The sequence below is a fragment of the Haliotis rufescens genome, unplaced genomic scaffold (assembly GCF_023055435.1).
Source record: "Haliotis rufescens isolate VD_foot unplaced genomic scaffold, xgHalRufe1.0.p SCAF_16, whole genome shotgun sequence".
Lineage (NCBI taxonomy): Eukaryota > Metazoa > Mollusca > Gastropoda > Lepetellida > Haliotidae > Haliotis > Haliotis rufescens.
Window position 1 is genome coordinate 4,677,229 of NW_025963846.1, and position 17,056 is coordinate 4,694,284.

The following is a 17,056-nucleotide window of genomic DNA, read 5'->3' on the forward strand; positions in this document are numbered from 1 at the left end:
TTCAGTAATTGAGCACTATGACCTTGTTTCAGTAATTCAGCACATGACCTTGTTTCAGTAATTCAGCACTATGACCTTGTTACAGTAATTCAACATTAGCATCTTGTTTCAGTAATTCAACATTATGACCTTGTTTCAGTAATTCAGCACTATGACCTTGTTTCAGTAATTCAGCGCTATGACCTTGTTTCAGTAATTCAGCACTATGACCTTGTTTCAGTAATTCAGCGCTATGACCTTGTTACAGTAATTCAGCGCTATGACCTTGTTTCAGTAATTCAGCATTATGACCTTGTTTCAGTAATTGAGCACTATGACCTTGTTTCAGTAATTCAGCGCTATGACCTTGTTACAGTAATTCATCATTAGCACCTTGTTTCAGTGATTCAGTGCTATGACCTTGTTACAGTAATTCAATATTAGCACCTTGTTTTAGTAATTCAACATTAGCACCTTGTTACAGTAATTCAACATTAGCACCTTGTGTCAGTAATTCAACATTATGACCTTGTTTCAGTAATTCAGCACTATGACCTTGTTTCAGTAATTCAGCGCTATGACCTTGTTACAGTAATTCAACATTAGCACCTTGTTTCAGTAATTCAACATTATGACCTTGTTTCAGTAATTCAGCACTATGACCTTGTTTCAGTAATTCAGCGCTATGACCTTGTTACAGTAATTCAACATTAGCACCTTGTTTCAGTAATTCAGCGCTATGACCTTGTTTCTGTAATTCAATCTTTAGCCTGTAGTCATTAAGGCTTGCTCCTACAGTATTTCAATCAAGGGATCCCCTAAATCATCAGTTTCTGACACTAGGGCCAGGGGAGGGGTCGTTGAGCACATGCCATTTCAATACACAGATACAACACAATCAATCAACTGATTAATAACAAAATCTAGTGACATACAATAGGCGTGTTTTTTCAAATTAAACACTTTATTACCTTTTGTTCCTTAATACCAGATATGAATACCATGTTAAATGCCAATCATCCTCCAATTCTACATGATCTCTAGCCGATTAACTTCTAAAATCATAAAAAAATATACACAAATGTCTTGAGGCATAGATAATCTTATATTTCCAGTTTACAAAGCAGCGATGTGTTTATTTTGTCCACATGGCTGTAGACTCCCTGTGCCATGCATACCGTAAAGCTAACGTCAGTTCTCCACACGTACCTTTGGCATACTTATCAGCATAAGATAACAGAAATGTACCTTGAAGTGATCTATTCCTGTTCAATAGCCAATACTGGGCAATAAAGTCTCTACACGGAGTTAATAAACACCATGAACATGTTGAAACAAATTCCACAGTTATAAAACCGATTTAATTGAACTACATTTTCAATAAAAAGCTATCAAAGTACTTCTTGTCTGCGATAGCAATCCAATTACAAACATCCTCGAGGAAGAGTATATTCCTACCCAACCTTGCACATTCAAGTTAGAGGGAAGACACACTTATTTTCCTAAACAATAACCGTTAGGCAACTCTCTAAAACAATTTGTTTACAGATCTAACCAACTGGAGACTTAAACCACAATCTTAAAATAAAATTAAAATTGTTTTAATATATTATATTTCCAATGCCATTTTATAATACAGAAAAAGAGAAAGACACAACTACAAATATACTGAAAAATTACAACAGTAACTATCAATGTTTTGACTATAATTGATCTAACGTATTCTCTGTTGTCTCTTGGCATCTGCAAAACCTTTTTAGACATAAATACATATGTGTACATATATATGTATACATATCTCTGCATAAACACTATACGAGTACATCCCACACTTCAAACTGTAATACCATATCTTTTTTTCCACTATACTGGCTGACTCAATTCAAGAAAAAAATGAGCTGCACAATATATTTTTACTTAGGATATAAATATTTCGTTTTGTAAGATTTGCGTGATGTTATGCTGAATGGATGTACGGAAATTTCATTTGAACACGACGCCGTTGATGATTATACATACACGGTGATGAGACCCCAAAAATTCAGCGATGTTATGCTCATTCGACAACACTTTTTAACCAATCAGATCAGAGAACATACCTACTTTTATGTTACAATCTTATTTCGAATGGCCCAAACTAAAAAAACTCTATTTCAATAAACAGAAAGAGTATATATATAGATATATAAATAACACATTACAGAGATCTTGGATGCATCCTGTTTATTTCAGATGACAGTAACAGCAGACTCTATGTAACTTGTCTTTTATGACAAATGATCCCATTTCTTTCTTTTAGAAATCGTCACGTAGAATTAAGCATGACCATTAACTCCACACGTGGAGACCCAGCCTTGCAATTCAATGTGCTACATCCACACAGTGGGGAGTCGTGCCTCTGTCAGCCTGGGGAATTATGTGTCTTACTCAATGTGGGATATACAAGCAACCACACGTCTTGATTTAAGTGGTCGCAAGACGACAAAAGGGTTTGTTTACACAGCCATCTAACCAATAAGTCGATGGCGTAATCGTAGACAGCAATAAGTTGAAAGACAAACAGAGTTCGGTTTCTGATATATCTGCCATTGTAACCTATAATGCTACCTAGCAAATGTTGCATAACGCAGTACAATGCCGTATGGGAACACTTTAAGTGTTATGCTATAGCCACACACTTCTTGTAGGCCAGGCGAATTCACTCACTGTACCCTGAGTTATCCTTGACTGAGTAGACACTAAAAGAAATGTGTCATGTGTATACCATAATGTACCATGTATGTACCATAACATACCATGTATGTACCACATAAGTACCATAGTTGTGTACAATGAAACAAATATTGCTTTCTTCCGGGAATAAGGCAATTATATTTCTCAACTGAATTTCAAGACTATGGGTTCTATTCCCTTGCACACATCCTGTCGTCTATCCCCTTGAAACTACGCCGACCATGGTGTGCAGAAGACATCCTTGTCACTGCCATCTTCCCGAGGCAAGTGAGTTAACTGACTATAATAGTCCAGTTTCCACTCTTGCTGAACCAGGCTGGTATTATGGAGTTACAATTTTGCTGGACTAAGAAGTCCAATCAAAATCGTGCAACGCAATCGAAATCCGGTTCGTAAACTGTCATTCAGATTTGCAGGATTTGCAAAGCATGTGAACCGCCAACTTGTTGTCAACAGATATTTTCAAAATCTTTTCATGTTTTTAATCAAGGTGCACACATGATTTGATGCATTTCGCGATGTAAGACCCATTTTATCACAATGTCGATCTTGATTATCGAGCAGATCGTCCTGACTTGGCGCCGCCATTTTGTTTGGAGCAAATGCAAGTGATATGGGGGTGGAATCTGATTGGTCCACAGGAGAGGCTTAGAAGGGACATAACTGATAATAGCCACTGGTGGCGCTATGATCGAGCCCAGTAATTCCAGCCTAGTTCAGCAAGGGTGGAAACTGGACTTTTAAAGTCAGTTAACTCTCCTGCCTCGGGAAGATGTGTCACAGCATGCACCTACATATTCACAATGGACTAACGCTGTGTTAATGACACAACTCAAGGCGCAATTTCCATGGCCCGTTTGGTGAACAATCGGACTCCCTGGTTAAAGTGGCTTTGATAAACTATTTCACTTGAGTCGCTTGTGTGAGGTCGACACGTCGTGGCCTAACTGTGTATCTGACAGATTGAAAATGGAAATCAGTCAATAGACTGACTCTTAAACTCTCCTTATATCCCTTCTCAAGCTCCATACTATTTCTTTCTGAAAAATTCTGCTTCATTGTCACTAGGTATAAATGCGTACTTGAGCCCTATGGAAAAACTTTATTTACATAGAATATTGGTTGCAACATTGAATATAGAGGTTTAAAAAAAACTTGTTTTAACATTTTACGTACATCCACTTTGGTATTTCCCAAGTTTTATGAAGTCAAATTATTTTTGCTGTTTGAAAGAAGAACCTGACATGTAATCTTACAAAAGTAACTAAGTATCTTGCAAGTGATTCCATGGCTTTCATTGACTAACCAAGCAATATTTTACATAAACCGAAGAACAATTATCCCACGCACACGAGCAGAATACTGTTTCCTGATTGGCTGCTTATAGATTGGGCGGGGCTTGTGTCGCATTATACTGCTGAGTGATGTCACTGATTTCGTATTGTTGTCTGCAGATTGTTTTTTGCAGAGTTTAAATAAGGAGTCAGTTTCTATTATTGATAGATATATTTATTTATATTATCTGTGAAGATCCGGGGTAGAATAGGTCTTCAGCAACCAATGCTTGCTGTAAAAGGTGACTATGCTTGTCGTAAAAAGCTACTAACGGGATCAGGTGGTCAGGTTTGCTGACTTGGTTGATGCATGTCATTGTATCTCAAGTGCGTAGATTGATGCAAATCACATGATGTTGCACACTGTTTTTTTTGTTCATCCTTTCATAAATGCAAACAATATAGAAGTTAATTCTAAATTACATTTAGTTCTTTAATGCAGTTTGAATGAAAACATTGTATAGGTGAAAAACTTTTTGCAAGTTTGCATATTGACCAAGGAAATCATGAAACAAGACAATCAATTGAACTGGGCCATGCCAAAAATTATATATACTTTGTTCCTTTCTCCCACATCAGGAAAACAGGTCTTATTTCAGTGTTAGCAAGATAACAGCTGAACATGTTTTTTTCAACACAAAAATGTTCCCTCCTGCCTGAACCAAGTTTTCATAAAATTACTTTTGTTATTCTCAGAGCAGAACATTTCAGTGTGTGAAAAGCATAAATATTTTGAAACAAATATCTTGTCTGTAATCACCCATTCGTGACAAACTCATGTTATTCCAGGACAAGACGAATAGCAACTCGTGCCCCTCTTGTGTCCATATTTGCGACTGGGTTCCGTCTAAAGCGCAAACGGGCATAGCTAAAAGCATTGTCAACTTGCTGCATTATGATTCCCCCATAAAACACATATATTCCAGATGCTATTGAAATCACATCGGGACTTACATTATTATACAGTATGATTGAACACATTTAACTGTATCTTGGGTAGAGTTTTAAATGCAAGACATATGTAACATCAGAACTTATTCCTGAGAGATTCTTTGACCGAAGTACTTGAAGTCATACGCGCATTCTAATTCGTTTGCCATGTTTTCGCACATAACATTCATCGATGGGGGGGACTAGCTTTTTGCAGGTTACGGAAAGGGGGAGTGGTGACAAATGTGTAATCACTATAAAGTCAACATTATGTAGAAATGAGTTCTTTATCCCGGTAGAAGCTATTTTAGTAGAATAGTAGAACACTATTTATTGACTTTTTTTTGACAGGTTTAAACATTTGCTTTTCCAAAACCCAAGAATCATAAAAAGGCCTTTAACGTGTTGAAAAACTTAACGAAATCAAAGGCTTACTTCCCTTTCCAGGTGGACCTGATTTGAATTTTTTCATATCTGTAATTAGTTAAGAATCGGCAGGATAAACAATAATTTATTATTTATTCCATACATCATTTTGAAATTTGGCATCGGCTGTTCCGTAAATCAAGTGAGGAAAGAAATCACCTTATATGTTTAAATCTGTCCATAAATCAACCTGTCCGAGGAACTATAGCTGTATCTATTAATCATTATCACTGAATGTATGACAAACAATCTGCATTAAAAACAGTAGCAACCAGGTGTATCTAGGAAATAAAATCCTGACATTTGTACATATGAACCTTCGTAGTAAGGGTTCCCATCATGCATGACAACATGGCAGGACTAGAATTACATACACTTCATCACGGTCAGGTCTCCAATGGCCTCATAAATTTTATTCTTTAGTTCAGTTAAGATTAGTTTTGACACCACTATAAATCATATTGAAATACACTTACTTGGTTTGAATGAACGTTTGTTTATTGGTCACATGAAAAAAGACTCAGATAATTGACATGCAAACATGTCCCAATCTGAAGTTTCCTGTAGGCTGTGTTAGCACTGCAGGAAGTTTTTGCTGAATTTGGGTGGAGTCATAAGAGCTGTAATAGCCATCAGAGACATAATAGAATTACTACTGGGTTTCCTGTAGGCTGAGTTAGCACTGCAGGAAGTTTATGCTGAATTTGGGTGGAGTCATAAGAGCTGTAATAGCCATCAGAGACATAATAGAATTACTACTGGGTTTCCTGTAGGCTGTGTTAGCACTGCAAGAAGTTTTTGCTGAATTTGGGTGGAGTCATAAGAGCTGTAATAGCCATCAGAGACATAATAGAATTACTACTGGGTTTCCTGTAGGCTGTGTTAGCACTGCAGGAAGTTTTTGCTGAATTTGGATGGAGCATCATGATACAACATTTATACTAAGTTTTCCTATAATAATAAGATCCACATCAAGTGCTTTTATGAGTTATCATGGTGTAATATTTTTTATCATGATAGGAGTCATAAGAGCTGTAATAGCCATCAGAGACATAATAGAAATACTACTGGGTTATCCTATGCCGACATACTTTCTATATAATATCATATACTACTCAAAAGAAGTTAAAGAACATCCAGTTCTTTCATATTTCAATTGTTGATCTTTTATGCCATTACGGATTACCTATAGTAATGTTTATAAAAGAATCGGGTGTCCCTTAACTTCTTTTGAGTAGTATATACCAACACTACTATAGCAGGGGTGTAATTGTATCAAGTTTTTGTTTGTTTTTTAACGCCGTACTTGGCAATATTCCAGCTATATGATGACAGTCTGTAAATAATCAAGTCTGGACCAGACAATCCAGTGAGTGACATCATGAGCATCGCTTTACACAATTGGGACATTATGACATGCATCAACCAAGTCAGCGAGCCTGACCACCCGATCCCATTAGTGGCCTTTTACAACAAGCATAGTCGCCATTTATTGCAAGCATGGGTTGCTGAAGACCTATCCTACCCCGGATCTTCACAGGTAATTTTATCAAGAGTGCCACAGGGCAGTCATTGAAATATTTACGTTCAGGACAGTCATTGAGATATTTAGGTTCAGGGCAAACACAGAGACATTTAGGTTCAGGGCAGTCATAGAGACATTTAGGTTCAGGGCAAACATAGAGATATTAGGTTCAGGGCAGTCATAGAGACATTTAGGTTCAGGGCAAACATAGAGACATTTAGGTTCAGGGCAAACATAGAGACATTTAGGTTCAGGGCAAACATAGAGACATTTAGGTTCAGGGCAGTCATAGAGACATTTAGGCTCAGGATAGTCATAGAGACATTTAGGTTCAGGGCAAACATAGAGATATTTAGGTTCAGGGCAGTCATAGAGACATTTAGGTTCAGGGCAGTCATAGAGACATTTAGGTTCAGGGCAGTCATAGAGACATTTAGGTTCAGGGCAGTCATAGAGACATTTAGGTTTAGGGCAGTCATAGAGACATTTAGGTTCAGGGCAAACATAGAGACATTTAGGTTCAGGGCAGTCATAGAGATATTTAGGTTCAGGGCAGTCATAGAGATATTAGGTTCAGGGCAGTCATAGAGATATTAGGTTCAGGGCAAACATAGAGACATTTAGGTTCAGGGCAGTTATAGAGACATTTAGGTTCAGGGCAGTCATAGAGATATTTAGGCTCAGGGCAGTCATAGAGATATTTAGGCTCAGGGCAGTCATAGAGATATTTAGGCTCAGGGCAGTCATAGAGATATTTAGGCTCAGGGCAAACATAGAGACATTTAGGTTCAGGGCAAACATAGAGACATTTAGGTTCAGAGCAAACATAGAGATATTTAGGTTCAGGGCAGTCATAGAGATATTTAGGTTCAGGGCAGTCATAGAGACATTTAGGTTCAGGGCAAACATAGAGACATTTAGGTTCAGGGCAGTCATAGAGATATTAGGTTCAGGGCAGTCATAGAGATATTAGGTTCAGGGCAAACATAGAGACATTTAGGTTCAGGGCAGTCATAGAGATATTAGGTTCAGGGCAAACATAGAGACATTTAGGTTCAGGGCAAACATAGAGACATTTAGGTTCAGGGCAGTCATAGAGACATTTAGGTTCAGGACAGTCATAGAGACATTTAGGTTCAGGGCAAACATAGAGACATTAAGGTTCAGGGCAGTCATAGAGATATTTAGGCTCAGGGCAGTCATAGAGATATTTAGGTTCAGGGCAGTCATAGAGATATTTAGGCTCAGGGCAAACATAGAGACATTTAGGTTCAGAGCAAACATAGAGATATTTAGGTTCAGGGCAGTCATAGAGATATTTAGGTTCAGGGCAGTCATAGAGACATTTAGGTTCAGGGCAGTCATAGAGATATTTAGGCTCAGGGCAGTCATAGAGATATTTAGGCTCAGGGCAGTCATAGAGATATTTAGGCTCAGGGCAGTCATAGAGATATTTAGGCTCAGGGCAAACATAGAGACATTTAGGTTCAGGGCAGTCATAGACACACTTGTAACAACTGATATCTGTTATACATATTAAAGTTTGGCTGTTTTCAGGGTTTTTTTCAGATAGTTCCACCATTTAAAACATAAATAACAGCAATATGTTTTTATTCGACAGAATAACCCGTAAATTTAAAATGAGCCCTTTGACCCGTTTATTTCTTAAGGCCACAACTAATTAATTATTTATTCTGGCCAATCTCTGAATAATAATAATAATAATAATAATAATAATAATAATATCCATTTTTAAAGGAAATGCCCTCTGTACTGTTAGTTAATTAAAAAAACACATCCTAAGAACAAATAATCAACTTGTGATGGCCTTGTGAAAAAAACACATCTTTTGTAGTAGAATAAAGAAGTAAAGACAAATTGTGAGTTTGTTTTTGTTCACACAAAACTCTTCTTGACAATTTATTATGTCAGTCAAATGAATTTTTTCAATCATTTTCTAAAGCTAAAAAAACCACATTTTTCAATAGAAATGTGGGAAGGTTTACGGAAACCAAACTCAAGCTTCACAATGATTAATGCACAGTGATAGAACCATGTGGACGAAGATCTGTATCGCATCGAGGACGCCCATAATTCCCTGCTATGTACCTGCAGGGGCTATATCACTTCCTGTTTCAGTGCTAATACGGCTATAAAAGACCCACCCACAGAGAAAGGCTGTACAGACACCACAATCCCACACTACTGCTGATCTGCACTGATTACAACGCCCAGGGAATAAACATGCTTTATATGGCCAAATAAATCATAGCCATTAACGCTATTAAATCATATGACATAAAGACAGCAATATTTCACTAACTTTTTTTTGATATTTCAAATCAGCTTTCTTTATCTGATTTGTGGTAATACTTTTTCAAATCTCTCCTTTGAATTGTGTATATACCAGCTACTCTGATGTGAGTACTAGGATATCTGGACAAATGAGAGATATTCCCATATGTTGCCTGGGTCCATCTGCACCAGTTTGTCACAATGTTGACTTATTATCAGTTATCAAGCTGTTGTTGATTCTCTTATTCTCAATCCTTAGTTTGTCTGCTACAGACCTGATTGCTGAGATACACCTGGATGATTTCTGACTGTGAAATGAAATCAAAAGCTGATGTAAAGTTAAATGATGTGGCAGTCAAACAGTTATTTTTGCAATTGTATAAAAACAACTTTGAAATCACAAGATAACTAATCCATGTAATCCTATCAATATTCCCTACCATCTAACCATCTTCATACCAATATTCCCTACCATCTAACCATCTTCATACCAATATCCCCTACCATCTAACCATCTTCATACCAAAATCCCCTACCATCTAACCATCTACATACCAATATCCCCTACCATCTAACCATCTACATACCAAAATCCCCTACCATCTAACCATCTGCATACTAATATCCTCAACCATCTGCCAACCAGTATTCCCTACCATCTAACCATCTACCTATCAATATTTCCTAACTTCTAACCATCTGCATTCTAATATCCCCAACCATTTAACCATCTGCATACCAATATTCCCTACCTTCTAACCATCTGCATACCAATATAACCTACCATCTAACCATCTGGATACCAATATCCCCTACCATCTAACCATCTGCATACCAATATACCCTACCATCTAACCACCTGCATACCAATATACCCTACCATATAACCATCTGCATACCAATATACCCTACCATCTAACCATATGCATACCAATATACCCTACCATCTAACCATCTGCATGCTAATATCCCCTACCATCTAACCATCTGCATTCCAACATTCCCTACCATCTAACCATCTGCCTACCAATATATCCTACCATCTAACCATCTTCATACTAGTATTCCCTACCATCTAACCATCTGCCTTCCAATATTCCCTACCATCTAACCATCTGCATACAAATATACCCTACCTTCTAACCATCTGCATACCAATATTCCCTACCATCTAACCATTTGCATTCCAACATTCCCTACCATCTAACCATCTGCCTTCCAATATTCCCTACCATCTGACCATCTGCATACAAATATACCCTACCATCTAACCATTTGCCTACCAATATCCCCTACCATCTAACCATCTGCATACCAATATTCCCTACATCTAACCATGTGCATACCAAAATCCCTTACCACCCAACCACCTGTCCACCAATATTCCCTACCATCTAACAACCTGTCATTTCCCCACTACCTTGCCACCTCTCTATCCATATTCCCTACCCCACGTTCCATCTGCCTTCAGTCTTCAATGTTTCTACCATCTTACTGCCTGGCTATGTTTTCTGTCTGCCAAGTATACAACTATAACCAAATATTACATTAAGAAATAAACAGCACAGTGTATCCATGTGTATCCAATTTAGAAACTATTAATTAATGGTCTAGTTTCTCAATACAGAAACAGTTGATTAAGACAGACAAGAAGAAAGCCACTGACTTAGCGAAATCAACTCATGCATCAACCCAATCAATCATTCAATCAATTCCCAGTCAAAGCAAGTGTTAGCCATTTTCCATTTCCATTGTCTACAGCAAAAGCTTACCTGGGCTTCGCGAATCAATCGTTTCTTTCGGTCCATTAGAAAGGCAAGCTAGTTCAGTTCCACGTGACCCCACAGGGGCCCCCAGGTATGCAATGTACCGTTAGTACTTGAAGAACTATACCGTTATTACATGCCTCGGAGTCGCTCGTTCTTTTACACTACCGTTACCCAATATGTCATCTACGTTTCATGTTTATCCCAGGGGAGTAACAAAATCATTAGTAAACATGATCACAAAATTGTTTGTGTCACACAAGCTTTGATTTACATCAAAGTCACTCTTTAAAGACAAATCCCAGGAAAACAGTTTACAGATTCGATCTCAAAGACACTATAACATTTATCCACACGCTTTTTACTACTGTATTAAACCACGGCATTCTTTCCAGGGAAATATAACAATGTCAACATAAATTCTATCGGGATATTATTTAATTTACTGTGGGTTTTTTGTGTGTTTTTTTTATCACAAAATTGTTTTATGAGTAGATACATATTAATATAAGTATAAACCCAGACTACCGATGGTGAATGCACGATGTCATCAACATATAATCTTCTCGTAACTTTGACAAGTTATCCCTCTAAACGGTGGTCGCGGAGTACGATAACTGTCATCACGGCCGACCCCCACTACAGCTCAAGTTAAAACAATTCTAATTTACCTGTTTGTGGGCCATCCTCCAACTTTTCACTTTTCCCTATGTGAATTAATTTTCGGTGTCCATGTTCAATTTGAAATCCTCCGTTAGGTATAAATCCATAGACACTGTCATTTCCACATCGTGAGTGAATCGCTCTCCCGCGAGCATGGTAACTCTCGCCTCCAATTCGTATGCAAATTAGTTGCTCCGGCGACTATTCATAACACGGCCGCTGTATAGGTGTTTGGGCCAACTTTCAACATAAATACGATAGCAGGCAGGGAGCACTTATACCTCCAGTGACACTCGCGCGTCTTACTGAGATAAGACATTGTCAACACCGAATGTAAAAGTATTCGTGTGGAAAATTCCTCCACAGTGTGCGATATGCTGTATGTCCAACCCCGACAATACCGCTCCAGCGGTAGATGTGTGGACTATGAGAAAGATCCGTACTGCTGATGAATAGAAGTCCATATACTTTTTCTTCTGTCTATTCAGTCTAAGTGTTAGGGATGTCTGTTCAGTCAATGTTTGTTGTGATATAATGCTGTTGGGGTCAAGAATTGCCGACCGTGTTTTTCAGATTCGATAAAACGTGACGCCTCTACTTATAGCAATAGGGGGGACAAGATTCGAAAGTAAGGTGATTGGTATGGGACATTCGTTTATGCTTGTTCAATAACACCGACAACACTGTTGTGGAATTGTTTACAAATAAGCCTAAACTTGAAACATCCCATTTTCGTGATGTCTTTCGTGGTCTTCAAATGTAAAACATCAATTCGCTCATTTTGGCAACAAAACTGATTCATGTCACTCGGGTGTATTTACAATTGATGTCTGGTGTTTATTTCCGTATATTATAAAAACAATAAGATAGCAGTTACAATCAGTTGTCCTAGGGCCTGTTTGTTGTCCTAGGGCCTGTATGTTGTCCTAGGGCCTGTGTGTTGTCCTAGGGCCTGTGTGTTGTCCTAGGGCCTGTATGTTGTCCTAGGGCCTGTATGTTGCCCCAGGGCCTGTATGTTGTCGCAGGGCCTGTATGATGTACTAGGGCCTGTATGTTGTCCTAGGGCCTGTATGTTGTCCTAGAGCCTGTATGTTGTCCTAGGCCTGTATGTTGTCCTAGGGCCTGTATGTTGTCCTAGGGCCTGTATGTTGTCCAAGGGCCTGTATGTTGTCCTAGGGCCTGTATGTTGTCCAAGGGCCTGTATGTTGTCCTAGGGCCTGTATGTTGTCCAAGGGCCTGCATGTTGTCCTAGGCCTGCATGTTGTCCTAGGGCCTGTATGTTGTCCTAGGGCCTGTATGTTGTCCTAGGGCCTGTATGTTGTCCAGTGGCCCACAATCACATAGCAGGTAGCAGACTCTGATTCGTATAGCCTAATATATTAATACATCCATACAAGCCCTGTTTATTTTCTGCTCCCTTAATGTCCCCTATACGTGTATGTTTTTTATTATCTCACTGTCCCCTTCTCTGTATATATATATGCTGTGATGCGTTTGAGATTATCCATCAGTGATGTGGAATTCAGCGCTCTTTTTCATAAGATAGTTTTAAGAATGTTTAAACTTATGAACTAAATACTTGACTAACATTCTGTCATTAAATTGTTTCATTGTGTAATAACGTTAACCTCTAAATACATTAATAAGCATTCATAGAACGCTCGAATATTACTTGAATACGCACTTTTAATAATGTGTGAAATATGCACTGGTATATAATACAATATCCTATCTCTGCAGACACTAAACAACACATGAACATTTTCAACTCATTAAATTAGTATGAATGTGAATGTTGCATAATACTAAACGCTAAAAGACACGTAAAAATGTATATTTAATGTTTTTTGCGGATCTTATACAGGTTTATATACCCGCGATACCTTGTTGTTTTGACAGCTGTGTTACAGATGTCAGCCTCGCAATAAACACGATCTCTCCTCGGGATATGCATGGAAAAACCGGTAGTAATTTCAGCGACAGTGTCGGCGTCAATATTAGCACTTAATCACGCGAGTCTGTCAATAAGTTAATAGCATTATTTAACCAAGTCGAATGCAGCATATAGCAGCTCGTGGGCTCCTGACCGCCTACATAATCAATGGTTTGCGAGGGATTTCATATACAAAGCCTAAGTGCGACTCCGATTATCTGATAAGGTGGCGAAGACTAATGTTATTGTTGACGAATCCGATCCGATTTAGAGTAACGGACGGGTACATTGTTCTGTTGGAATTACCCGAATTCAGTAAATGGGATAAATACACGAATGAAGCTTTTGTTGGTGAAGTCGGTTTTGACACAAACAATGGCATCATCTAAAGTACTGAACTTGAAGATGTGCTCGTAACCAGAGACTGGTCTCTAATGTTATATGCCTGGGATTCGCAAAAGTTTGGTAACTGAAGAAAATAGCTGCTTTTATACATAGGCTTTTTAAAAATGATTCCATAACTACGAAAGTTATTGAAGCTTTTCTGTATGTGAATGAGACTGTGTGTTCGCAGGTCATGGTTGCGAGTGAGTGAGTGAGGTTTTACGCCGCTTTTAGCAATATTAAAGCAATATCACGTTGGGGGACTCCAGAAATGTGCTTCATACATTGTACCCATGTGGGGAATTGAACCCGGGCCTTCGGTGTGACGTGTTTAATCTTTAGGCTTCCCCACCGCCGCCGTATAGTCAATTGCTTTGAGTGGGTGAGTGAGTGAGTGAGTGAGTGGGTGGGTGGGTGAGGGGGGGGGGGGGGGGGGGGGGGGGGGGAGGGAGGGAGGGAGGGAGGGATGGAACTGACGCATTGAACGGTATGTTAGCCACCGTGTGTCAGCCGAATGTGAAGCTGGTCGAAACCGAAGTCAAACTGTCAGATGAAAGGTCATAGTCAGGGCGAATCTTGGATAGAAACCGATGTCAGCGGATCCTGACACGTCCATGGGGCGCAACCATGGCGAATTACAGCGCCTCAGAACGCAGGGTCGTCCGTGTCCCATATCTAAGTGCAAAAGATGTGGAATCTAGTTTTTTGTCGGACAAAACAAAACTGCCTCCACGCGTCACGGATCGTAACCACTCATAGCTTTGCAGACATATCGATTATTCATCACACCTGCATACATACCTGGTGGTAAGACTGTTTAGCGCACAGATTGGACTAAGTTCATGAATAATAACAGTAACTTGTCCAGGCGACTTTTATTGGTCAATAGGGGGTAAAAGAAAATATTATTTGAGGTCCATATCCTTCAAAACACTGTTGAAATAAGAGTTATAATTATTTTGTATTTTTCAGAACGATGGCCAAAACAAATATTTCATGCACCAAAGAGGTTTTGAAGATGTTTCGGCTCTTGAAACCTTTAGGGCTGATTCGGGGGCACGGGTGGCCCAGTCGTCTAAGGCGCGGCGATTCGCTGTGCAGAGTTGCGTCCCTTGGGCACGCCAGAAACCTATGATTGTGGGTTCGAATCCCGGTTCACCCCGATTATGTTTCTAGGTTTGTCAGCACCATACCCGTGCTCGTGGGTTTCACCGAAGTGGTAAACGTCTGAGACCTGCATCACTTCGGGCTTTCCTCCCACATTAAGCTGACACGCCGCGATATAACTGGAATACTGTTAAAAGCGGCGTTAAACCCAACTCACTCACTCACTCACTCACTCACTCACTCACTCACTCACTTAGGGCAGATTCATACTTAACATACGACACAACATCCATATATGCAGAATTGCATTTTGTTTAGAATAAGTAATTTCATGACCCGCGAAGATCCGGGTGGAACTGGTCTTCAGCAACCCATGCTTGCCGTGAAAGGCGACTATGCTTGTCGTAAGAGGCGACTAACGGGATCGGGTGGTCAGGCTCGCTGACTTGGTAGATACATCGCATTGTATACCAATTGCGTAGATCGATGCTCATGATGTCAATCACTGGATTGTCTTGGCCAGACTCGATTATTTACAGACCGCCGTCATATAGCTGGAATATTGCTTAAACGAGAAACAAAGTAATTTCAATGGCTGAACATACATTCTCATTCTTGGCAGATAACGTGGACATGGAAAATGTTCCTTGCGTTGGGTATATTTTACGACTGCTTCGCTCATCTAAAAGGACCATGAAAATCGCTTGATTCAAGTTAAAAACACATCGTCATTTCTGTAAACAAGGTCCATTTTAATTATGATGTATATTGGTCTATAAATTCATACAAAGTATCATTACACAGATACAATGTCTAAGTTTCACTCAAAAAATAAACTAATGACAACGTCGAAACCGAAGCACAAAATATACACCTTGCACTAGGCAACGTGGCGAGTTCTGCAGATGATAACCTGTCAAAGATGTTGGAGATTTAGAACGTGAATATGTGAGTATGGTTTTACGCTGCTTTTAGCAACATTCCAGCAATATCACGGCGGCGGGGGTTGGGGGTGTGTTTCCTGAAATGTGCTTCATACATTGTACCAACGTGGGGAATCGAACCCGGTGTGTGACGTCTTTAATCTTTAAGCTACCCCACCGCCGCCGTTAATTGCTTTTGATTTAAGGACGTGAGTGTGTGAGTATATATATAGAGGATTCATCATGAGTGTGTTTTAATATGGGAAATATCAACCGAGTCTTAGTTAATCGGTATTTGCCGAGCCTTTGGCGAGGCAAATACCGATTAACGGGACGAGGTTGATATTTCCCATATTAAAAAACACGAGTGATGAATTCTATTTATCATTTTCACATTTTTGCTTCCAAATTAAGGAATAATTGCATTAAACATTAACATCAGCAACTTGTCGAAATCTTACGTATAGATCGTGCGTAGTGATACATGTTTTCCATAGCCATGTAAACCAAAATAAACAATTCGCTGAGAAAAAAAGTTCCTCGGATTATTTTAAACAAAATACTTGAACAGACTTTTGCAGAATAATTGAAACTTTAATAACGGCAACAATAACGGTAACAACAACGATTCTGTGTAATCTGATTATATCTCTGGTGTAACTTCACTTATAATATATAGTTTCAAATCAAACCGCTCGCTCTTCCGGTTATCAAATTTGCATTTCTAATTTGCATACTTATGTCATTGGGGTATTACATACATGTTTTTATGTCATAAGCTTATGTCATGGATAAATGCTTAAGTTAAATGATAAATGGCTTTACGCTGCTTTCAGCGTGTGCTTCGGCGTGACGTGCGAACGAGTTAACATCTAAGCCACCAAATTGCTCATTTAAAGAGGAAAATTATGTGGTACTTATGTGTATGTATGATATAGTCAGATCACAAACGAGTGATAGAAGATTGTTTACTAGCGGTGCCATACGTTTGTTCTATGCATTTATTATGTTAAGCGGCGTGATATCGATGTCAGATATGATATTTCATGCATGGAAAA

At 38.9% G+C, this 17,056-nt stretch overlaps 1 protein-coding gene across 1 annotated transcript in view; it reads right to left on the reverse strand.

The window, feature by feature from the left end:
• LOC124144297 (dynein axonemal heavy chain 3-like) overlaps positions 1-11,790 on the reverse strand; it is a 179,631-nt gene extending 167,841 nt beyond the window's left edge. Inside the window, exon 1 of the mRNA XM_048396807.1 lies at positions 11,660-11,790. Coding sequence (XP_048252764.1) covers positions 11,660-11,674 — 15 coding nt within the window. The 5' untranslated portion in view covers positions 11,675-11,790. The remainder of the gene's footprint in view (positions 1-11,659) is intronic.
• Positions 11,791-17,056: the final 5,266 nt, after the last annotated feature.